The 26,032-nt window shown below is 47.3% G+C and overlaps 1 protein-coding gene across 1 annotated transcript in view; it reads left to right on the top strand.

Moving 5' to 3' along the window:
• The window catches only part of SEMA3A (semaphorin 3A), a 196,935-nt gene that overhangs the window by 69,545 nt on the left and 101,358 nt on the right, over window positions 1-26,032 (top strand). The window contains exon 3 of the mRNA XM_035137741.3: window positions 3,823-3,885. Coding sequence (XP_034993632.1) covers window positions 3,823-3,885 — 63 coding nt within the window. The remainder of the gene's footprint in view (window positions 1-3,822; window positions 3,886-26,032) is intronic.

The raw sequence follows: 26,032 nt of genomic DNA, 5'->3' as shown, positions 1-26,032 counted from the left end.
AGCTGTTGGAAAGAGGCTTCTGAACTATGTGGAGGTTTGGTCTGATTCTGTAGGCATCATTCAAATCAAAGCTCCATCTAGTTCAGAATGTCTTCTGCTGCCACACCAACTTCTGTCCCTGTTTGGCACAGCTGGGCACACCTGAGATATTTTCTTTCTGGGAACTGCATGGGAAGATTGTTGCTTCTGTTGCTTTCCCTTTAGTGGAAAGAGAAAGGAAATCACAAACTTGTGGTGCATGTTTTTTTTAGTACCAGAGTGAGACTTGTGCAGCATCAGAAAGCCTATTCTAGGGTTTTGTTTCTAGGATATTTATTAAGGAAACAACAACAACAATCTTGCCAGTTTCACTCCCCACCCCTGCTCAGTCATTTTGGGAATCTCACAATGAAACCACTGAGGCATCAAAGAGCCTTGGAATGAAATGGGATGAGCTTGCAACTCGTCTGTCCCATCATCCCAGAAACCTTGTGGAAATAATGGCTATACATCTCTCATGCAACAGATGGGATGGTACCAGGATGTGTTAAATTTGTGTGCCAAGACCCCCAGAAAATTCCCCCCAATAACTCAGACAGACACATTATTTTAGGTTTTGTTTTTGGCATAATTTTGGCCACAACTTTATTAAAAAAATTACAATTAATTTTTGAGTGTTGGCCTTAGGCTTTGGTTAATCTTCTGCCCCACAGTGGGACAGGACCAGCTCTGACTTCCTACAGTAGAAAAGTCAAGTAAACACCCCATGGTGGAGGAGAGAGCTGAGACCAGGCCATCTCCCCCACCAGAAATGTTCCCCAAGGCTCCTGCTCTGTATTGGCCCCAGCCCCGCCCCATTGCGGGGGTGTAAGGACTAGAGCCCCGGAGCCCCAGGATTCCTTTAACGGAATACTTCTATAAGAGCAACACTGAGGGGCATGCACCTCCATGCGATGCCCCTCCCAAACTCATCAACCTGCCAACCCAACAAGTTGTGACTATTGCTAAGCAGTAGGCAAAAAACCAAATGGCAACAGCCAATCAGCCAAATGGAAAAAATTCCTACTGGCCCCTGAATACAGGCAGCGCCATAGCAAGGTCACTCTAAACCTGCAAAGAAAAGGAGGTGGGCGGGAGGGAGATTCAAATCACTAGCCAAGAATGAGCTGGATACGAAAACGCTGAGTACTTAAGCACGCACCCTGTCAATCAAGGAATGGATACATGCAATTTACCCCAGCAACACTCAGCTCTCCAATCATCTTCTCTCTTTGAGCTTACACCCACCCCTTAACACACACACAGTCTTTTCTGCTGGGGCCGGCCGCAACACTCATTATTCCCTATGGGGTTAATGAGCTTTGTAAAAACTAGAAGGCATTGAGAGGGAGGGAGCCATGTGTTAACTTCCCCATGCTGGAATTGTTGTTCTGCAGGGAGAGGGCTCTCTCTCCTTCCCCAGCTAGTGCTGCTCTTCTGATACCATGCGCCAAACCAGAACTTGGTCCTTTGACACACAGCCCTAAACTTTCCATTCCACTTGGTGCTTCATGCAAAGTCAAGAGGAGAAGCATTGCAAAATACCTCAGCCTGTGCTTGCTGATGGTGCACAAATCCTGGTCAGTAGTTTTGAGGGTTTTTGACAGTGGAGGTGCCACAGAAATGATGTACATCAAATGCATGTGCAACTGTTCATCAAGCACTTCCTATGGATGGACAGCTTTTAAAAAAACAACAGCACACAATAGCCTGCTTAGTACTTTATGTGCTTATAAGGTATAACAGATGGTTGGAAGCCTGGAGAAAGGGGAAGGTCCGTGCATGAACAAAACAGGCACTTTCAGGTGCACACCATGCACTGGGGTGCATGGGATACCATAGATGTAAATAACATAACATTTGGAAATGTGCAAATGGTGTGATATCCAAAATTCTGATAAAAGTGGAATGAGAGGGGGGGGGAATAAGCAGAAGATTTTAATGACTAACAGCTATCAATTTGTGTAATCCTTTTAAAACCATCTGAGCTTCCTACTTTTGCCTTAATCTACCATATTTTTCTAAACAAACATTCTCCTGCTTTGTCAGGAAACTGTTTTAAAATGAAGGTTACGATCCAGCCATGTTCCCATTCATATTGCATTATCTGAGGCTCCCAACTGAATCTTAGCCTAGCATTATTGGAAGATCATGTTTTATTCTATATGCAATTCCTAAAAGCTTTTTGAAATACATGAATAATTCACTATGAGGGTCTTTGGGCTTTTGCTGTAGAAGACAAAATGGATGTTCCAGAAGAACTAATCATGAACGCAATCTGAGGTGAGATTGTGAATCTCAGTAGAGTCATTGGCTCCAAAGCCATGGGTCAGGATGAGCATCAGAAATGGCCTGAGTGCATCAGGGGCATCCGATCCCTCTTGCTGAGCATCCACTTTCCAGAGGCGACCAACCAAATGCCTCTGGGAGTCTGCAGGCAGGGTCTGGGGGCAATGGCTGACCCCTATTTGTTCCAGTAGCTGAGATTCCTTCTGAACATGGAAAAGCCATTAAACAACCAGGGACAGGCCCACCCAGGGACAGAATTCAGGGCCTCACAGCCTTCCTAGTTGTTTTAAATGGTGGACCATTACTATTGTCTTGTATTTAAGCTTTGTTAGGTTAACAGAAAACAAAAGAAACATTTAGAAATGTAACTTTCAGTTTGTTATATGTCTATAGTATGGTAATCTGCTTATATAAAGGTAAAGGTAAGGGGGCCCCTAACCATCAGGTCCAGTCGTGTCCGACTCTGGGGTTGCGGCGCTCATCTCGCTCTATAGGCCGAGGGAGCCGGCCTTTCTCCGCAGACAGCTTCCGGGTCATGTGGCCAGCATGACAAAGCTGCTTCTGGCGAACCAGAGCAGTGCCATAGCTGCCAAGTTATCCCTTTTTTAAAGGGATTTTCCCTTATGCTGAATAGGCTTCCTCGCGAGAAAAGTGAAAACTTGGCAGCTATGTGCAGCAGTGCACGGAAACGCCGTTTACCTTCCTGCTGGAGCGGTTCCTATTTATCTACTTGCACTTTGATGTGCTTTCGAACTGCTGGGTGGGCAGGAGCTGGGACCGAGTAACGGGAGCTCACCCCGTTGCAGGGATTCGAACTGCCAACCTTCTGATCCTTCTGATCAGCAAGCCCTAGACTCTGTGGTTTAACCCACAGCGCCACCTGGGTCCGATCTGCCTATATTAATATGAATTAATGATGTGTGTATTAGCGATTGTATATATGTGATCTGCCTATATACAATCTCTAATACACACAGCATTAATTCATCAGGCTTCAGAACTCCTCAGTTTTTTTTTGTTGACTCTTCTGGTTCCCCTTTTTCGCCTTGGATGTTAATAGTGAACGATGGATGGCAAAGAGCCACAATTCAGCATAATGTTGGGGTGCTTCAGCTACCTACCCCTTGAGGTGAGGTTCTACCTTGGGGTGACCAGAGCACGAGACATGGGATGACAAGCTGACCTGGGGATTTGCTGCTTCTGACATAGTGCTCCGGTTTCTGAATTGAAATCTGGTTTGAACTATATTTGCATGACTCCAGGGCCTTCACTTAGATGAAAGCCAGCAGAAGACAAAGAGAAATGATGACATGTGCAAGGATATTTTCTGCTGTACAACAGCAATAATAGCAATCTGATGCGGTGAAATGCTGATATCGATAATGCACAAGAAAAGTGCGAGGAGAGAGAGAGAGAGAGATATCGTAGGTGACCAGCATTTGGGGGACATTATGCACAATTCTCAATTGTTGGAGCATGAAATGACCTAAAGTGATTTTTATGTTACATCTTTAGATTGTTTGGCCTGTATCTCATACCCGGAGGGACGAGTGCCAGTGGGCTGGAAAAGATATTCTGGTAAGTACAAATTTGCCTCGCTTTTTTCTCCTGTCCTTTGTAAAGCTAGTCAATATTTCATGAACTCTCATCTTTTAAAATTTTAAAGCTTGAGATTCTCTCCCCCCCTTACCCTTTTATTTAAGAATTGCTTCATTGTGCTAGGTTTGTGTATAGGCAGTTTTTTTTTCTTTCTTCCCATGTAAACCTGTGAAGGTAGGCTTCATATAAGGGAATGAGCATATAATTGTCCCCTTATTTAAGGAATCTAAAAAGTTTGACCTCATTTCTGTAATGACTGAGGCCCTCAATCTGCAGTGTGTGCTGAATAGACAGACCATTGTGAATGCAATAAACCTCATTAATGTCAAGAAGTTGCCATGAAGGCCTCAGGGGTCTTCCCTGACAGGAACACATTGATGCCTAAGTGATGTTAATTTCCCCCCTCTATTGTGATTTTTTTCCCTAAAAAAAGAAGAAAGAAAGAAAATGAAAACAGTTATTTTATGCGTTCATTTTCTTACCACCACTCTTTTCCCTCCCCCATTTCCTCATCCCTTCCATATGATCTATTGGAGAGAAACCTGGTTGCAAATTGTAGGAGTATTGAGCGGGGGGGGGGGGAGTGGGACATTTACTAACCATACGGAAAATGAATACATTCCATATAGGCCAAAAGGGAAATCACTGTGTTTGCAATAGGTGAAGGGAAAACGGAGCTAAAATATTCACTAAAATTCACTAAAATATTCATAATGTCAACTGCTGGAGGTCTGCATCTCAATAGTGTCTCAGGTCATAAGTGAAAATGAGTTCACTACCCTTAACTTACCCTTTAAATATTTTGTTGGAAGCTGGCCAGAGTGGCTCGTGAAACCCAGCCAGGTGGGTGGTGTATAAATAATAATAATAATAATAATAATAATAATAATAATAATTTATTATTATTATTATTATTATTATTATTATTATTATTATTATTATTATTAACATTGTCTCTAGTGAACAATGGTCTCTCTCCATATATTCTCTTATTAAAAAAGAGAGAGAGATTAAAATAACAGAGGACTTTTAGCAGGACTAAGACAGAGGAAGAGATTTTTAAAATTGCCCGAGTTGAAGCTGGAGAACAGAATGTTTACGTTCAATTCCATGCCATCACACCCTTAATCTTTATGACATATAGGCTGCATCCAACAGTGTCACTCGACTGATGGTAAGGCATTATAGGGAGAGATGCTGTTTGCTGTGATTATTGCGCCTTCCTCTGTAGCTCTCAGAAGACTCACATCCAAATATACTCTGGAGGACCCCTCAGTCCTCTGAAGCAGATTTGGAGTGAGGGGTTTTGGAAGATGGTGGGAGGAGGGGGAGATCAGCAAAAATTGCTTCCCTTTCTGGTCCGCTGATGGAGACATTGCCATCCGCTGAATGACACCATTGTATACTGTCTGTTGTGTTCAACATGTTTCTACTGTTGCAGTTGCCATAAAAATCTAGGCAAGTCAAGTGAGGCTTTTTATTGGTCTAGCTAGACTTTAGAAATACTAGAAATGAACTCTACTTCAACCATAGGTTTTTCAGGGGGGGAGTAAAATACGATGATACTTTTTCAAAATCACTGAAGACAGTTTGGGGAATTACTTTGTATGTGCTCCTTTCTGTTGGCGCAACTTCAGAAACCCATATAGACGATCAAGGAAATCTCAGTGGGCTTTCATGAAGGAGAGAATACCATACGTGTGTGTGTGTGTGTGTGTGTGTGTGTGTGTGTGTGTGTGTGTTTCATATTAGTACCAGCATATCCTTGTCAGGATAGCAGATACCACTCTTGTGATTGCTTAGAACTTTGTAAATCAAGTTCTTTATTTTTTTATAGCCATTTTTATTTTAAACTATGTGATTATTAATCTCAAGGCGACAACCAATTCCATCATACTGAAAATTCAAATTCCCTAGCAATAGGCCAGCTGCAACAGCTGCACTTCTTATATGAAATGAATATTAACTGTATGTCGTGTATACAAACCCCACCAGTCACCTCAAACATGACCTGAGACTAAAGGTTTCTTTTGTAACTGTATTGGATTGTAGGCTGTATTTTCACTCTGCTGGAGTCCAAATGGTTCCTTCTACGCTTCAGTGTCAATCACACAGGACCATGAAACTGATATAGTCTGAGGTCTTGACATGTAGCATGCCAGAATTGTACTGCAGATTGATAACTGGGGAGAATCACCATCAGCTTACATTTCTGAGGGGAGAGGGAAGGAAAGGCAAATAAAAAATTGTCCTCTTGTGGATTGAGGGGAGGGAATCCTGCACATACAGAAAATGTTGATTAAACGTTCATCCCTTCTTGTCTCTGCATGTCCTGGATTTGTACACATACCTGTGAACATCTCCAAGGAACACAAACTTTGGCAAAAGAAATGCAAGCAGGCAACGAGGGAATAAGTCCTATGCTGAGAACACAAATTTCTAGGCTTGGTATCTATGAATGATTCCCAAAACATGCTTTTTTGTTTGTTTAGACTCTTGCAAGTATTTTAATTTTTTGTTCCACCAATGAAACTTTTGCAACTAGAATGAAATATTCAAATGTATGGCCATTTCTCCTGGTCCCATAATGTGAGATTTGAAATACAGACCTTGCTCTAGGTAGGTGTTTTTCTGGAGAGTTGCCAAATTTCAGAGGTCTTGGCAATGTTCTCCTAGGTATATCAGATAGAAGTAGAATTCCAACATAAAAGAAAACTGTCTTTACAACTCTGGATTTCTTTATGGATCATTTGTAAATAATGTTTTGTTAAGAGTGCAAAGATGATATATGATACATTCGCAAATTTCTTTATATCATTGCTTTTAAGGTCATTTTTTAAATGCTGGGATTATTTCTGGAATCCCCTGTTTGTGGAAGACCACAATCTGGTTCACAAATGCCTGCCTGCCTGTCACCTGCTTTATCTACCCTTGATTACTATACTGTTGGTGATCAGTTGATGAATATATGAGCTGACTCTGCTGAAAAACACTGCTGGAGGCGATGTGAGGTCAAACGCTCGATGCTTTTCTCCCTTAAACAAGTTCTGGTTTAGAGCCAGTTGGACTGCCTGACACTCAGAAAGTGCAGAGCAACAAATGGGGTGTGCAGCATGTTGCACTACAGGGAACATTTTGCAGTTTAATGAAGGAGAGGAATGTGGGGCCACAGTCAGTCTTCTGCACTCCATCCTAAAGGGTACCAGAAGGCGGCCAGTTCCTAAAAGAAAATCGTACCTTGCACTCTCTAACAATGGGGTAGGTTGCTATGAAGCCAACCCAACAGACAAGAGAAGGGGCAGAGCTGAATGCACAGTTGTGTTCTGTTGAACAACATGGGTCTAAAGTGAAACACCCAAAACAAAAGGGGCATGAAAGAGCCATTGTTAACTAGTGATACCTTAGAGATATGAATCTGCGTATTGGGAGAATCTCTTTTAATGCTTGGGTTGTGAATGAAAGATATGAAATTAAGGGGTGCATTTTGCTGCCTGTAGGCTATTGCACAACCATGCAGCGACAGCCCCAGCCCCCAGGGATCATAAGGAAGGAATAAAGACTCTGACAATGTATATAGAATTAAAATTAGGCCACAGCTTTGTTAAACTTCCGAATGTAGGAAGACCTTGGCTTAGGCCTTGGGCATGTATCCCTCCCAGCCCCCCAGCTGGGGGGGGGGGAAACTGGGGCTCATCACCGTAAATGGGATATGGGGGCTTCTGCAAGACGTAAGTGTAGCAGGCAGCCCAGCCCATATCCCCACATGGGTAGTTCACTGGTGACCTTTCGGTGTATGGCCAGTGACACCCATATATATAACCGCTTTAAGAGGGGGACCCTGGAATCGCCACTGCAGGGGGGTGAGTCACCACTTCACGCCTCCCCCCCCCCCCCATATAGGGAAGAAAAGACTAAAGGATTCCACCCAAGGCCATAACCGCCAAAGTTGTGACCAATTGCTACGGGGAAGACAAAACCTGCCAATGCAGGAAAATTTCTTCCTGGTCCTTCAACAGCAGCCAGTCAAAGACCGCAGGAGCGCCAGCTAAACAAGAAGAAAAAGTTAACCTGCAAACAAGAAATACCGTGTTTCCCCCTTTTTAATACGTAGTCAGAAAGTAAGCCAAGGCAGGGTTTTTCACCATTTGAGAGCTATTAGACATACCCCGAAAATAAGCCATACTTCCGCACCAGCTAGCAGGACCCAGCATGCCGGCCGCGACAGGAGGAGGAAGCCTGCCGGGTCGGGTCAGTGCCCGGAAGCGGCGGTGGCTGCTGCAGTGCCGATAAAGCATGCTGCAGTGCCGCACGGAGCACCAGCCAGCAGGACCCAGCTCCTGCAATGCTGGTCGCGGCAGGAGGAGGAAGCCTGCGGGGTCGGGTTGGTGCCCAGAAGCGGTGGTGGCTGCAGCGCTGACAAAGTGTGAAGCAGCGCCGCACGGAGCACCAAGGGCACGAGCGGCAGGAGGAAAGAGAGAGAGGCTCGTTGCTTACGCACTTTAAGAGAAGCAGCCAGAACCGATCTCCACATTCCGAGCCTCCCTTTTGCGCGTCCGGGCATGTTAAAGCCCCGATCAGTTCACTCCCCACTTCTTCCTCGCCATCCCTCCCTTTCACACGTTGCCTCGACCCCGCAGCCCCCCTCCCTGGCCATCTTCCCCTAAGTGCAGCGCTGCTTCGTGCTTTGTCAGCGCTGCAGCCGCAGTCTCTCTGTGTGTGCGCGTGTCTCTTTCTTTCTCTCCCTGTGCGTCTGTCTCTCTCTTTGTGTGTGTGTGTGTGTGTGTGTGCGTCTCTCTCTCTCTCTCGGGGTGTGTGTGTGTGTGTGTGTGCGCGCGTCTCTTTCTCTCTCGGTGTGTGTGTGTATGTGTGTGCGCGTCTCTGTGTGTTTGCACGCACGTCCCCCCCCCCGACAGAGAAAAGGTTCCGCTTCGGCTCGTCATTCAGCCGCCCCGGCCTCCTCACTGAGGGCCGAAGCTGCTCCCCTCCCCCTCCTCCCCTTTCATCCTTCCCTTCCCTCAGTTGGTCCGTCAGTCGGGGTTGCGCACGCGCGCGCCAGGGGCATGGCCCAAGCCTCGTCCCCCTCGCACTTCCCTCACAAGCGTCTTGGAGTGGGACGGGTCACGGCCTCCCTCACAAAGTCCCCCCCCCCTGTGTGCACATCTGTCTCCAAGGCAGGTGGCCATCCAGCCTCTGCTTAAAAGCCTCCAAGAAAGGAGAGCCCTTGACTCAGGATGGGTAGGAGGGGAAAGGGAAAAAATAGAAGAGGCAGAAAATGGAAAATACCATAACAGAGTGGCAGAGCACCCTGTGCTCTGTATGCAGAAGGATCCCAGGTTTAACCCCCAGGTACCACCAAGTTTGAAATCCTGGAGAGCTGCTGCCAGCCTGGTTGACAGTAAAACCTGGAGAGCTCAGTTGGCTAGAGTATGGTGTTTATTGTGAGGGACGAGGGATACAGGGAAGTCCCTCCCATCTTAAGTTCCAGCCCATCACCAAGCGCTGGAGAGAGTAAGGAGAGCTCTGCCTCCAGCGGAGAGTCAGGAAGTGGTGTCCGAGGCTCAGGCAGGGTTGTGGAGCCCATGCCTCAGGTGGGACAGGAAGTTGGACGCACGGGGGGGAGGCCAATCCCCCCAACTCCCGAATTGCGACGCAAACGTAGGGGGAAGAGGTTGGGTCTGCCAAAGTTGTGGTGCTGGAAGAAAACGCGCCAATCGCCATTCGGAGGTTCTGACACCTCACCTTAAGGATGCATTTTCATTGCTCTGAACACTGTAAATAATCAGCACTTAATAAAAGCCTTAAAAGACCATGCTGGAGTCGTTACTCTAGAGTAGCCATACCAGGCCCTCTGACAGCAACTCCCGAATCTTTTTTGGCTACTTTGGAGTGCAGCGATGAGCGCTCAAGAGGCTGAGCATTGGAGGCTGGAGGCTGAAGCAGCGAAGCAGGAGCTACAGACCCTCACAGCGCACGCACAGCAGCAATTGCATGCCGCTCAGGAGGAAGCGCGAGGGGCGCAGGAGGAGCTGAACAAGCTGGTGGACCAGGTGAGGACAAAAGAGGAGACTGAGAAACAGCTAAGGGTGATGGTATTAGACCTGCAGAAAAAGTTGGAAGAGGAGAAAGCCGCTAGAGGTGGGGGGGCACCCCAGCCGCAGCTAGTCCAAGTGAGAAGGGGACAGAGCCTAGTCACCAAGTTCAGCGGAGACCCGAGGGAGTACCTCGGATTCGAGACTGAGATAAATTATGCGCTGGAATTGCATGCAGCAGAATTCCCAGATGACGCGCACAGAGTCTACTTTATCATAGAGCATTTGACGGGGGCCGCCCGGGAATGGGTAAGACCGCTCATCGCGCAAAAAAATCCTTGCATGAAGAACGCAACTTTATTTCTAGAAGCTTTAAAATTAATGTACGCTAGCGACAGTGAAATGGAGGCCACTAAACAGGAGCTTCATGACCTAACACAAGGAAAATCGACAGTTAGAGACTACTGGGCGAAATTCACCATGCTGGTGCACAAACTGGGGTGGGATCTGAACAGTGAGCCAGTGAAATCAGCCTTCTACCTAGGTTTGCATGCAGACGTTAAGGATGAGCTGGCAAGAGGTCCTAGACCGCAGACTATGGATCAGCTCAGCAAAGCGGCGCTAGCGGTGGGGGTGAGGCAGGAATCCAGATGGTATGACAAACAAGCGACGCGCGCAGCAAAACCTTGGTTCCCACGCTCTCAGGACAGACCACATCACCAAAACCCACCCCAGGGACCACCCCCAGACCCGCCCAGACCAAGCCCAGAGCCGGAACCGATGGAGATCGGGGGAGCGCGCGCGCGGGCTTTTCAAACCCCGGCGGCGCCAAAACGCAAGGAGGGAAGAGGAGGGAATTGCTTTCTCTGCAACTCCCCCCGGCATCGCGTCAGAGACTGCCCTCATCGCAGGGAGTGGCAAGGAAAGGCGGGAACGGTTGTACCTTCCCCCACTGACGTAGCACCACAGCAGGGAAACGAGACAGCCTGGCTGCAGGAGACAAGGGGCAGCAGCCAGGCACAGTCAGCAGTGAACAGCCCCAGCCCGCCCACCCGCACAGAGAGGAGCAGAGCCAGCCCACCCCTCCCAGAGCAGGAGTGGTTCTAGAAGTCACGCTGACGCTCCCAAATGGCTACCCCCTGTCAGTCCTCGCCTTAATTGACAGTGGGGCATCTGCCAACTTCTTCTCGAGAAACTTTGCAGAAGAGCACCAAATCCAACTTCTGCAGCTGGATTTTCCCCTGCATGTGGCCACCATTGATGGCAGAGAGTTGCTGGGAGGGGCCATCACTCATCAAACCCCCCCCCATGAGAATGACGGTGGGAAGGCACTCAGAGACACTGGCTTTCAACGTCACGACCATCTCAGACCCCCCCATCGTTTTGGGAATGAGCTGGCTGGCGCGCCACGACCCTTCCATAAGTTGGCACCAGAGATGCATCACGTTTGGGTCGGACTTTTGTCTGGAACATTGCATGCAGCACCAACCAGGGGAGGGGCCTCCGATAGCCACGGTGGCCACCATGCACGTCAAAGGGGGTGAGGCGATACCCAAGCCGTACTGGGACCTGCAGGAGGTCTTCAGCGAAGCGGAGTCCGACCACCTACCCCCACACAGGCCTTTTGACTGCCAGATCAACCTGGTGCCAGGGGCAACTATACCCCCAGCCAAGCTGTACGCCATGTCAGACCAGGAACTGGAGGATCTGCGCGCTTTCATCGACAAGAACCTCAAGCGGGGGTTCATCAGAGAAAGCAAGGCAGCAGGGGGCAGCCCGGTCTTCTGGGTGGACAAGAAAGACACGCAACAGCGCCGCCTGGTGGTGGATTTTAGACGGCTGAATTCGGTGACAGAGCCAGTGGCTTTCCCCATGCCCAGAGTGGATGATCTCCTGACAGCGGCACGCAGGGGCAAGATTTTCACCAAGCTAGACCTGAGGGGGGCGTACAACTTGATCAGGATCCGGGAAGGCGATGAATGGAAGACCACGATGTTCACGCCTCTGGGCTCTTTTGAATATCTGGTGATGCCCTTCGGGTTGCAAGGGGGCTCAGCCTGCTTCCAGGCCTTCATGCACCACGTCCTGGGGTCCCTCCTCTTCAAGAACTGCCTGGTCTTTCTGGATGACATCCTTATCTATTCCAATGACCCAGTGCAGCATGTGAAGGATGTCAGGGAGGTGTTGCAGCGCCTGAAGGACAACCACCTGTATGTGAAGCTGGAGAAGTGCAAGTTTCACACCAAGGAGGTGGACTTCTTGGGCTACAAGCTGTCAGACAAGGGACTGGCAATGGACAAGGACAAGGTGCAGACCATCCTGGACTGGCACAGCCCCAGGACGCGCAAAGATGCCCAACGACTACTAGGCTTCGCTAACTTCTACAGGAAGTTCATCCAGAACTTCTCTCGGGTCACGGCTCCCATCACCGACTGCCTGAGAGGCAAGCAGAAGTTCAGGTGGACACCAGAGGCACAAGCAGCGTTCGAAAGCCTCAAGAGGGTGTTCGCGTCAGACCAGCACCTGTTCCACGTGGTGCAGGATGCGCCCCTACGCCTGGAGACAGATGCTTCTGATAAAGCTGTGGGAGCGATTCTGTTGCAACTGGACGCCAACAGAGAGTGGAGACCCTGTGCCTTCTTCTCCAGGAAGCTGACCCAGCCTGAACGCAACTACACAGTGTTTGATAGGGAACTTCTCGCGATCCACGCGGCGTTCCAGCACTGGCGACACTTCCTGGTGGGCGCCAAGCACCCCATCCAGGTGTGCACAGACCACAAGAACCTGGAGTTCTGGAGAACGGCCAGGGTGCTCAACCAGCGGCAGATACGGTGGGCAGAGTTCTTCTCGAACTTCAACTTCTCCATCCACTACATCCCGGGGGAGCAGAACGTCAGGGCGGATGCCCTCTCCCGCAAGCCAGAGTACATGGAGGAGGAGTTGCCACCAGCACCCAGGCACGTTTTCCCCCCATCTGCATGGTCATGCGGTGCAGCAGTGGTGAGCGAGGCAGAACTCACAGCACTGACGGCAGCGGATGAATTTGCCACCCGCATCTTCAGAGACCTGAGAGGGGGGAGGGAGCAGGCCAAAGACTTTGAGGAGAAGAGGGGTTTGCTTTTTTACAGGGGAGCCCTGTACCTCCCGACCAAACAGCTGAGAGGTAAGGTTCTCAAGCAGATGCACGACAACCCAACGGCGGGTCATTTCGGAAGGGACAAAACCACTCACCTAGTCATGAGACACTTCTGGTGGCCAGGGGTGCGGGAGGATGTTCGGGATTATGTCAGGGGATGTGACACCTGCCAGCGAGCAAAGGTGGTCAGAGCGCCACCAGCAGGTTTGCTGGAGCCATTAGCCACACCGCACAGGCCGTGGGAAGTAGTGTCCATGGACTTCATCACAGACCTGCCGTCGTCCAGGGGCAAGACCGCAGTGTTGGTGGTGGTGGACCTCATGTCCAAAATGTGCCACTTTATACCGTGTGCCAGGGCGGTCTCGGCAGAAGAGACGGCCAAACTGTTTGTGGACCACGTATTCCGACTGCATGGATTGCCTTTAAGAGTTATTTCGGATCGTGGCCGCCAATTTGTTTCCAGGTTCTGGCGACGGCTCATGAACCTCCTGCAGGTGGAGGTCAGCTTGTCGACGGCTCGGCACCCGCAGACCAATGGACAGGCGGAGCGGGTCAACGCCATTCTGCAGCAGTACCTGAGATGTTACGTCAGCCAGAGGCAAACGGACTGGGTGGATCGCCTGCCACTGGCAGAATTTGCCTACAACAATGCGGTGCACGTCTCCACAGGGGTGTCGCCCTTTAAGGCCAACTATGGGCGCGACCTCAGATCTTTCCCGGAGAGGGAGGGGGAGGAGGAGGAAGAGGGCCCACAGGCCGAGGAGTGGGCAGAGGACCTGGAGACGGTGCACCAACAGCTCAGAGAACACTTGGAGAGGGCCAAGGAAGCGTATAAGAAGGGGGCAGATCGCCACAGGCGGCCGGGAGAGGTCATCAGGGTGGGGGACAAGGTTTGGTTATCCTCGGAAGGTCTTCCCACCAGGGGGCGATGCAGAAAGTTAGCACACAGGAGGCTGGGCCCCTTCACGGTCACGCAACAGGTCAACCCGGTAGCCTTCAGGCTAGCACTGCCGGAGGACATGAGAGTGCACCCAGTGTTTCATAGATCACTGCTGTCGCCGTACAGGGAAAGTACCAGGTTCAGGGACAGCGATCAGCCTCCAGAGGGAGGGGGGGAGACGGGAAACGCCCGACAGCTCAATGAGGCAACTGAGATTTTAGACTCAAGGAGAGGGGTGAGAGGACTGGAGTACCTGATAGCATGGGAGGACACTCCGCCATCCCACAATGAGTGGATACCGGCCACGGAAGTACCTGAGGAATTTTTAGTGGAAGAATTCCACGCCCTGTTCCCCCACAGGCCCAAGCCCTGGCACATGGAAAGGGAGGGAGAGGGGGAGGGGCAGGAGGAAGGGATAGCAGGCAGCAGCTCTCCATGGAGATGGGAAGCGGAATTTGAGGACACGGAAGAAGAGGTGTGGGTTTCACCGAGGTCAACGACGTCAGAGGCAGGAGAGGACTGGCAGAACATTTTTACTCCCACCAGCTCTGATGCCACTGACTTCTTGGGATTTCCGTCTTCTCAGGGGGAAGGAGAGAGATCGCAGGATTGGGGGGAAATTTTCACACCCACAGGCTCGGATGCCACAGACTTCTTGGGATTTCACTCGTCCCCAGCAAGCAGAGAGCCACTGGGGAGGAGGAGAGAGGAGCCTGGGAGGGGGGTGGATGTGAGGGACGAGGGATACAGGGAAGTCCCTCCCATCTTAAGTTCCAGCCCATCCCCAAGCGCGGGAGAGAGTAAGGAGAGCTCTGCCTCCAGCGGAGAGTCAGGAAGTGGTGTCCGAGGCTCAGGCAGGGTTGTGGAGCCCATGCCTCAGGTGGGACAGGAAGTTGGACGCACGGGGGGGAGGCCAATCCCCCCAACTCCCGAATTGCGACGCAAACGTAGGGGGAAGAGGTTGGGTCTGCCAAAGTTGTGGTGCTGGAAGAAAACGCGCCAATCGCCATTCGGGAGTTCTGACACCTCACCTTAAGGATGCATTTTTATTGCTCTGAACACTGTAAATAATCAGCACTTAATAAAAGCCTTAAAAGACCATGCTGGAGTCGTTACTCTAGAGTAGCCATACCAGGCCCTCTGACATTTATAATGTGCGCGGAAGAGAGCGCCGAGTGTCCTGAGCCAGTGGGACCCAGTTGTACCAGCACTTTAAAAAAAAAAAGACACCCCCTGAAAATAAGCCACCGTGTGTTTTTTTGAGGGAAAAAAGTTATAAGACGGTGTCTTAAAAAAGGGAAAACACGGTATTAAACAAAGGGAGGGTAGGGAGGATGAATCTCCAGAGCTGACTGTCTGGCTATTGTTGGCTCCATCCCCTATTTATACAGTGGTACCTCCGTTTACAACCTCAATTGGTTCTGGGGAGCCGGTCGCTCCCTGAGCAGGTCGTAAACAGAGCACCTCTTCTGTGCGTGCGTGAAGTGCAGATAGAGCACTTCTGCACATGTGCGAGCTGCGCAGATCACTTCGCCGCGGAACCCGGATGTAAGCACTTCCAGGTCTGCGGTGATCGCAAACTGACTGATCGCAAACCGCAATGATTGTAAACCAAGGTATGACTTTAAGCGAGAAACTTGATTACTGAGGCTGGGCGTGAACCTCCAAAAATTAACACTGAGAGGCAAGCCAGCCCGTGTTCGCCAGTAAGCTCCCTGGGAACTGTAGCACCACATGCGATCCCGCAAAGGGCACCCACAATGTAAAGTGTGAGTGCTCATTATTTTATTCATGGGAACAACGACAGGTATTTGTTTCCAGAGATAGCCTCACATTCATCAAAGAAAAGCAGTGTGTGTGTGTGTGTGTGTGTGTGTGTGTGTGTCTGTGTCTGTGTCTGTGTCTGTGTCTGTGTATAGGGACTGCTCCGGCGGGAAGGTAAACAGCATTTCTGTGCTGTTCTGGTTCGCCAGAAGCAGCTTTGTCATGCTGGCCATATGACCCAGAAGATGTCTGTGGCCAAACGCTGGCTCACTTGGCCTATAGAGTGAGATGAACACTGCAGCCCCAGAGTCGGACACGACTGGACCTGATGGTCAGGGGGCCCCTTTACCTTTAGGGCGAAAAGGAAACCTCTTTAAAAGGTTTGCTCTTTTTCATATTTGAAATATTAACTATACTTTGGTGTCCTCTCCTAGCTTGTCATGTATTGATGACTGGCTTCTTAAAAATATTTTTGTGACTATCTTTCATTGAGAAATTGCTCTTCCAAACTATTCCGGTCATGCTGCTCACAACTGGTTGCTCCCAGGATGAGTCGGTTTTGCCTCCTATCCACAGAGGGCCTGGGTTCCATTTTTAATTATTATGAGGGGTATTGCCTGAACATGTGAGCATTCAAATGTGGATAGGGGTGTGCAAGCCAACACCTTTGCAACCATTATGCCTCCCCAAGTCTTCCCTGTATTGCTCAGGGAAGATTCTACATTCGCTTCCTACACATGTTCCTTTGAACACAAGTAACTCCTTAGAGACCCTGATCATGCAAGAGGATTCTGTTCACATTTAAGTAAGCTCTTGGTTCAGTCTTGACCAAGTGCAGCTGGTAATTCTGTTGCCCCAGAACTTCCCTCTAGAGCAGGCATCCCCAAACTTCGGCCCTCCAGATGTTTTGGACTACAATTCCCATCTTCCCCTACCTCTGGTTCTGTTAGCTATGGATCATGGGAGATGTAGGCCAAAACATCTGGAGGGCCGCAGTTTGGGGGTGCCTGCTCTAGAGGGTTTTCATAGATTCCCCCCTCTGCTGTTTGAGTATGAAAATAACAATAACCAAAGTAAGGGTGTAGAACTTGTAAGATTTTCTATAACAATCAGAATCTCGTGGTGGTGTGTTGATTTCACATGTTGAAATGTTGTTGTTGTTGTTTAGTCATTTAGTCATGTCCGACTCTTTGTGACCCCATGGACCAGAGCACGCCAGGCACTCCTGTCTTCCACTGCCTCCCGCAGTTTGGTCAAACTCATGTTCGTAGCTTCGAGAACACTGTCCAACTATCTCGTCCTCTGTCGTCCCCTTCTCCTAGTGCCCTCAATCTTTCCCAACATCAGGGTCTTTTCCAGGGAGTCTTCTCTTCTCATGAGGAGGCCAAAGTATTGGAGCCTCAGCTTCACGATCTGTCCTTCCAGTGAGCACTCAGGGCTGATTTCCTTCAGAATGGATAGGTTTGATCTTCTTGCAGTCCATGGGACTCTCAAGAGTCTCCTCCGGCACCATAGGAGACTCTTGAGAGTCCCATGGACTGCAAGAAGATCACATGTTGAAATAGCCTATAATAAATAGAATGGAGAGAGAAGAAGACATTTCAGATTTCTGGAAACTTTCTTTTTTTTTGTTTTTTTAAAAAAATGGAGATGTGAGAGCTAAGGAAGGGTAAATTGATCCTTCCTATCTACTTTTCTGGCAGAACAACTTGGTCTCTGTTGTACCCAAACCCACCTATTGCTTCCTGCCTCACTTAGACAATCCCTTCCTGATTAGCTGATTTCCAGGGCTCTAGATCCTGTAAGGGTGACACAGGCAAGTTTGAAAAAGCAACTTGGCAAAGCTAGTTTCCGCAAATGGTACTGTGTGCCAGATTTTAATTGAAGGGAAATTTTAGACTTCCTTCAGTGAAGGTGTTTTCATTCTAGCATTTCCTATGGGATGGTAAGGAAAATCAAAATCAAAGTAGCTTTTTTAAGAAAATGATTGCATACAGGGGGGCACATGCAGTTTCACAGCCTGAGCTTCTGTGGTATGTTTGTTGACAACGTATACACATTGCTAAGCAACTACCTCTTATAGTTCCAGCAATCTGTCGTGTCCTTTCAACACTTCCTTCATCGACATTCCCTCTCCACTTTTGACTGAGGCCTTTGAAGTTCATTTATCACAAATGACTGCAGCTGGAAATCTTTACAGGATATGAATGATCTGAACTGGGACTTCAAAGATTGGCCGATTTATAAGTGGTTTATAGCCCTATATAACAGGCCGGCAGGAGTTGTGTCTGCCTTATTAACAGGTGTTGCTTCCTAATAGCAAGTGCCACCTTTTAATACTGACCTGAGGTTTACTATCCCTCATAGGCCTGATGCAGGTGAGATTTGAGCCAGAGGATGAGATCAGATAGGGATCTGCAAAAGCCAATTCCCAGAACCCCCTGCTCTAGGGATCCATGCACTTCTTTGGTATTTATATCCACCAGGACTGGGCAATGTGGTTGATGCCTCTCTGCTTAAGATGTCTTAAGCCCCCTGCCTAAGCCCCCTGCTTAAGATGTCAGTAGTTGGCCCTTTGGCTCTGGATAATTATTGGCTAGTACTATTCTTGAATAAGATTCTGGGAAAGGTCACCACTGCTAGGTGGGCTTGGATGACCCTGATTATTTGGATCTGTTTCAAGCTAGTCTCCAGCCTGGTTTGGGGACCAAACAGCCCTGGTGGGTGACATGCTGGGGAATGCTCAGGCTTAGTGCAACCATGTTGGTTCTCCTGAACCCCTCAGCAACCATTGATACAATCAACCATGGACACCTTCTGAGTCACCTAGCCAGGGTAGGTTTTGAGGCCATGGTGCAGTCCCTTCTGGAGAGGTGTTAAGTGGTATGTGGTACTGGGGAACTCCTGTTCTGCCTCATTGACGTTTGGGTGCCTTAGAGTTCTGACTCTTCCCCCAAGCTTTGTAACATCCCCCTGAAGCCACTGAGAGAAGTGTGCAGATGACCATGCTTCTCTACCTCTATTTCCCAGAGCCTAGGGCTTGCCGATCAGAAGGTCGGCGGTTTGAATCCCTGCGATGGGGTGAGCTCCCATTGCTCGGTCCCAGCTCCTGTCAACCTAGCAGTTTGAAAGCACGTCAAAGTGCAAGTAGATAAATAGGTACAGTGGAACCTCGGTTTATGAACACCTCGGTTTACAAATTTTCGGTTCACGAACGCCGCGGACCCATCTGTTTAGGGAAGCTTTTAATGTTTGATGGATTTCTGTATTTTAATGTTTTGTTGGAAGCCACCCAGAGTGGCTGGGGGAACCCGGCCAGATGGGCAGGGTATAAATTATTATTATTATTATTATTATTATTATTATTATTATTATTATCTGGAACGGATTAATTCACTTTCCATTACTTTCAATGGGAAAGTTCGCTTCAGTTTATGAACAGATTTCCAGAACCAATTACACCCATGCTTCGGATTAAGTACGCTTCAGGTTGAGTACTCCGCGGACCCGTCTGGAACGGATTAATCCACTTTCCATTACTTTCAATGGGAAAGTTCGCTTCAGTTTATGAACACTTCAGTTTATGAACAAACTTCTGAAACCAATTGTGTTATTAAACCGAGGTACCACTGTACCGCTCCAGTAGGAAGGTAAACAGCGTTTCCGTGCGCTGCTCTGGTTCGCCAGAAGTGACTTTGTCATGCTGCCCACATGACCTGGAAGCTATACGCCGGCTCCCTTGGCCAATAACACAAGATGAGCGCCGCAACCCCAGAGTTGGTCATGAGTGGACCTAATGGTCAGGGGTCCCTTTACCTATTTCTTGGGAGACTATGGAAACAGTGAACAAATGTCTGCACTTTGGGGGTGCATGAGGGCAAACAACCTGACTTAATCTAGATAAGATGAAAGTGCTACAGTGGAGAAACGATGATCTGTATGGACAGGGAAGGCTGCATATGTATGAAGCTGCACTCTCCCAGAAACCCATGTGGGTGCTCCTGAATTTGTTGAGTTGCAGGTGGCATCTGTTACCAAGGCTGCTGTTTGTCAGGTTTGACTGATTCACTGGTTGTGGCCCTGTTTGGAAAAGCTTCAGGTACTGATTCCTTGCTTGTGCAAAAAAAAAACCCCAAAAACAAAAAAAACCCACAAACATATATCACCACTTCTGTGCCAGCAGCACTGATTGCCAGTGCACTTCCAGGCACAAATTAAATTGCTGGTGGTTACCTTCAAACCCCACATAGGTTCAAGTGTTCTTTCAAATAACCTCATTCAAAGCTAAGACTGGCCATGGAGGCCATGTTCATGGGCTAATTAGTAAGATCTATCAGGTTGGTCAGCACAATAGACAGGGCCTTTTCAGTGGTCATACTGTGATCCATGGTGATGTCCACCACCAAGAGAAAGTGGTAGCCTAATAAGCAACATTGACATTAGCAGGACCCTGGACAAGGACCAAGGTGCAGGTTCAGGTTCAGGACCATGGTTAGCAATCCTGTAGCTGAAGAAGAAAATGTAGGTTGCACCTGCAGTGTCTAGGTCGGAGCAGCTGCCTGTTTCATAGCAAGAGTCAAGATGGAAGTGCCCTTCCACTGTACCCATGGTGCATCTGACCAGTTAAAGGGCCAGTACATTTTTCTGCAGCGGATGGCTTTTTCTAGGCAGTGGATTTCGGATTGCTTTGAGGAAACCTTCTTGGGACTTTTCTAATCATCTGAAAAGCCTATAGTCCAGTCATTGGAGTCCAGTGGTAAAGCTGTGTAATCAGGCAATTGACAGGTTGTTAGTCCACCCACTCATCAAAATGGCCCACATGGGGTGGGGATTAGGAAGCTGTTAAAATGACCCACCAGCTAGGGAAAAAAATCTCCACCTCTGGAATGTCCAACTCTAGATAGGTGGCTTGTGTGAAATTATCATTTTACCTTAAGCCTCTGGATACTCCACAATTTATTTTGCAGACTAGTTCTCTTCTACATATATTCTCTGTCTCTGTTTAACAGCATGCATTTAAAATTGGCCGTGGGTAGTATCTTTAGAGGAAAGAAATCTAATTCTTCCCATGAACTCTGTTCTATCAAAAAATCAGACAGATAACTTGAGTCTCTCTGGTCAATGAACACTTAATCAGAGAGATAACAAGACTTGAAATGGGATGTGCTGGGCTACTAAAAATACCTTATCAATGTCCACACCCCGTCAGCAGCTTCATTCTGAAAATTCCCAGGAGACGTTCCAAGAGAAAGAGGAAATCTAATTTTGTGTTTATCACTTTTGTTACTTCCCTTTTGACAATACTCATCATCCTTAAGAGTAATGCCATTCCTAAGAGGGCTGAATGTTTCACGCTGTCTATTTAACCATTCCTTTTTGCTCACCATTTTAGCTATGTTTCCAACTCTTTAATGCCAAAGCTGGACATGATTTTCTCTGCGTAGGAGACACAGGTTCTGATAGAAAGCTCATAGTGGAACATTATTTTATGGTGAAACTCATTTATTGAATGATGCAGGTGTGCTCTGCTCTTGCCTCAAAATCAGCCTCACTGAATTCATGTTGTCTACTGGGCCCATTTTAGTGCTCTCTCTTTCTGTCTCTCATATGACCTTCGTTTGGTTATATCACTTCATCCTGCAGGCGGGGCCTCCCCCAGAATTTAATGCCCCCCCAATAAAACCCCTATAGGTTAAGGAGGAAGGTTTTTGCCCAGCCATCTCTGTGACATGCTTATTCTCATTTGATTTTTTTAAAACAGGCAGAAAAATACTATTTAATGTGTTGTTGTTGTTGTTGTTGTTGTTGTTGTTGTTGTTGTTGTTTTAAAGGGTGAATAACACAGACAGCTAACACACATAATGAATATGCAACATTCACCAGCACACACATTGTAGGCCTACTCTCTTATTCTGTCAACTCTCCGGAGCCAGGCTGGGTGGCAGGGTGGCAGGGTGGCACACAGGGGGAGAGGTAAAAGCCTCATTGCACCAATGGAACTCCTTGCCTTGGTACCCATTAGCACAACTATTTAGTTGAATCCAACCCTCTGAAATCACTGGACTTGACATCATCCATTTATTATAAAGAACTTGAGTGTGACTTAGTGGGATACAACCCTAAGAAGTCCTGCCACTGTTCACTGTGTGGCCAGTTTGCCAGGCTATGTAAGTAGTTATTTTCAAACACAGGAGAGTAATCTGTAGCATGTCTCCATCAACCACCTTCCTCCTCCTCCTCCTCCTCCTCCTCCTCCTCCTCCTCCTCCTCCTCCTCCTCCTCCTTCCATGTCACTTGAACTTGCAGGTAGAGTTAGTGGGGTGGTGGTGGTAATAATTACTTGAACACAAGAAGGAGCACCTTCCCTACCCTCTAAGAATTAGCATGTTGGCGAAAAGGCTGCACTAAAGAGCTACTTTTGTATATCTGCGGAGTTTTCCGGAGTTGTGGGGAACCTTCCAACATTCAATCTCCCACTTTCAGTCCAGTTCAGCCCTTAGATTTCCAGATGCCTGTAAGGTTATGCAAGTGAGTTCATTCACTTTTTTGGGGGGGGGGAGATTATTTTTAAATAGCAGAAGTGAATGTTCTGTTCTGATAATGGTTCTGGTAAGAAGAAATGGCAGTTCTTGCTTCAGAATAAATGCAATACTCTTCCAGACATTGACGCTTAAATGTGTAATTTCCAAGCTTATGGAGGAAAAGAGAATGACTAGATCTAGTGAAAACACCTAGTTCTGTTTTTTTTTTAAAAAAAATTAAAATAAATAAATAAATAAATTCATATACAGTGCAGGTGTTTGGACAGATGGGTGGACTTTATTTTTGTAATCATCTAGGGGGAGAAATCTGTATAACATAACATAATCAGCATTATCTACCTTTTGTGTTTTGTTTTTTTTAAATCCTTCTGTGCTTGGCTCCTAAGTTTTTATTTTATATACCTTTTCATTGTTTGCTCAGGCTGTGTGTGCAATCCCTTCTATCTATTTGATACACAAATATTGAGAGCCGCTTAATAATAAATAGAGAGGTTTTGCTGCCCAGAAAGACATACCAATTTTCAAGTGGTAACTGTTGGCAGGAAAATCTAGTGCTAGCACTTCATTCTTTGGTTTAGGGTGGTTCCTGGTCTCTCTAGAGAACTTTGGAACTGTATCTGAAACTAAGAAAGCGGAAGAATAAGAATGCAGAAGGGTGGCCTGGTGAAGCCAGAAGAGACTCGTGTTTGTAGGAACATTTATATAATATAGCAGAGTTAAACGATTCCTTGTTTGAGTTTACACAGCAGCAAGCGGATTGCTAACTCGTTTGAGTCCTTTTAATAATTATGCCTTCTACCTTCCTGCCTTCTTGCCTTCCTGGTTGATAATCCCTTTTGTCCCTCTTAAAGAAAAATACACGTGAATCTGAATGATAATAACATAAACTACTTTACTGTCAGATTCATTGAGTACATACTTAGGTTACATAACATATAAACTATATAACAGATATTAGTGAGGCCTAAAAAGACACCATCAGAGCATTCACTACTTAACACTCCTATCAGCAGCAGACCAAATGACCAAATGACAAAACTGACTGTCACATAGACAGTCTTAGAATGTTGGATTTGACTGACATATCTCACAAAGTTAACATTGTACATTAAAAGGTAAAGGGACCCCTGACCATTAGGTCCAGTCGTGACCGACTCTGGGGTTGCGGCGCTCGTCTCGCATTATTGGCCAAGGGAGCCGGCGTACAGCTTCCGGGTCATGTGGCCAGCATGACAAAGCCGCTTCTGGCGAACCAGAGCAGCACACGGAAACGCCGTTTACCTTCCCGCTGTAGCGGTACCTATTTATCTACTTGCACTTTGACGTGCTTTCAAACTGCTAGTTTGGCAGGAGCTGGGACCAAGCAACGGGAGCTCACCCCGTCGCAGGGATTCGAACCGCCGACCTTCTGATCGGCAAGCTCTAGGCTCTGCGGTTTAACCCACAGCACCACCTGCGCTGTGATTACATTACTGATTCTCAAATGGTGTCATAATGGGAACCCTGTTGTCATGAGAAATCTGTCTGTTGTCAATGGATATTTTTTATCTAACATCTCCATTCTACAAGCTCCTCACATGTCTTAAACGTAATGGGACCTGGGTGGACGGGCAATGAAAGCAGCAGGGCAACTACTGGACACTTCCAAAGCATCTCTGTGTGTTTGGATCATGGCCAAAAGAAGCACAAAGTAAATGTACTGTTCTTGTTGTTGTTGTTAGTAGTAGTAGTAGTAATAATAATAATAATAATAAACTGGATGAATCCTAAACCGGAATTAAGATTACCGGAAGCTACCAACATGAGTCTGACCAAACTGCAGGAGGCAGTGGAAGACAGGAGTGCCTGGCGTGCTCTGGTCCATGGGGTCACGAAGAGTCGGACATGACTAAATGACTAAACAACAACAACAACAACAACAACAGGATGGGAAATAAATATATGATGAAAACAATCTCCACTTGAACTGCAATCAGCACTCTTTCACACTCTTCCTAATAGAGCAAATGAATAACTTTGATTGGACATGGGATAATGCCATTCAGATTCTCACTCCTCCTGGGGACTTTTGACAAGCCACTGTCAGCCTTTGTTCACCTTCTGTAGAAAGGGTGTGATGTGATCCCTGCTTAGTTCTCTCCTGCTGAAATCAATGGAACTAAAATTCCTTATCTTTGGCTGGATCATACCCATGCTTCATGACACACATTGGTTGATTGAGTTAAAAAAAGATCGATCTCCAGATCTATAAAAATAATAGCAAATGAAACAATGCATGCAGAAGGTTCAAGGAAAGCACTACGGACATGCAGAACATTATTTTCCCATTGGCAAGCAACCTCCCAATTGTAGCTGGACAAAAGATCATTACTGGTGTGGAGTTACATGTGCAAATGTTCCTCTGAGAAATTAATATAATATAATAATACACTATATAAAATTTATTATATAATATACAGGCTAGGTTAGAACTCTTCTCCCAGACATATATCATTTTCTATTTCAGAGATCATTTTGTGTGTGTGTGTGTGTGTGTGTGTGCGCGCACACACATTTAATCATGTGATTCCCACTTGCAATTTGAAGTGACATAGCCTAGGAACAGTGTTCCCATGTGTTGAGGGATTTGTGTAGATCAGGAGTAAGTGTTCATGCACTTCAAAATTATGTGCTTCCCATCTGTTATATTTAGAGAGAGAAAGAGAGAGAGCTTGTGTGTGCGCGCACACACACACAGGCACAAAGCCTTTGCTGTATTTGCCAGCAACTTACACCAAGATCACACAAGCTTTAACTACTCTGTATTGTTAGCATTGGCTCTCCCATTAAAGAACAAATATCCTGTCGGCTGGAGGGTAAGGCAGCAACAGTGAGCTGCTGCCAAGTTGGACAAGCCCATTTTGAAGACGGCTAAGTCATTCCAGGCTCAGAGCCAGAATAGCGGGAGGAACTGCTTTGCATTGAAGTCAGCATACTTTGTCACCCATTTCCAGAATAACACTGTTTGCCAAGTTTCACAGCTAAGACATGTCTGAATACCATCATACCATCGCTTTGTGGAGTGAAGGGGAGAGCCCTAATAAAATTGGCAGAGTATTTCAGTCTTGGCTATGTCATAACAAAGCCCACTGGGAGGCTTTCCTATACCATTTGGCAATCATTTCACAAATGCAAATTTAATTAGGCTTTATGACAGCCTGCATCTAAGGGGCCCAATACAGTTTTTATTGGCACTTCCTGTTTCCAATGGAGTATGGCTGTTTGGGTGGCAACCATTGTTAGAACTTGTCCTGCAGACACACACAAAGGGGGTGGTTTGCGGTAGGTAGAGCACCTTCTACAGCCGACATCATGGTCCTGTCTCTCAAATGGTGGCTTTCAAATTGGAACAGAAGGTCAAGTCTAGGTGTCGTTCTAGTCTGAAACAACAAACAATTTTATCACATCTTAACAATAAATTGTTTTATTGTATCATAAAATTTTGTGGACTGTAGATTAGAGGATTATACAATGGTTGAAGTAGGCCAGGCATCCCCAAACTGCGGCCCTTCAGATGTTTTGGCCTTCAACTCCCATGATCCCTAGCTAACAGGACCGGTGGTTGGGGAAGATGGGAATTGTAGTCCAAAACATCTGGAGGGCCGAAGTTTGGGGATGCCTGAAGTAGGTCCTAGTGCAAAAAACTCTAGTCGCTGCAGTGTCTTTTGCTGTTATA

The sequence above is a fragment of the Zootoca vivipara genome, chromosome 5, assembly GCF_965207765.1.
Source record: "Zootoca vivipara chromosome 5, rZooViv2.hap1.1, whole genome shotgun sequence".
Classification (NCBI taxonomy): domain Eukaryota; kingdom Metazoa; phylum Chordata; class Lepidosauria; order Squamata; family Lacertidae; genus Zootoca; species Zootoca vivipara.
This window is presented reverse-complemented; position numbering and strand designations above follow the sequence as displayed.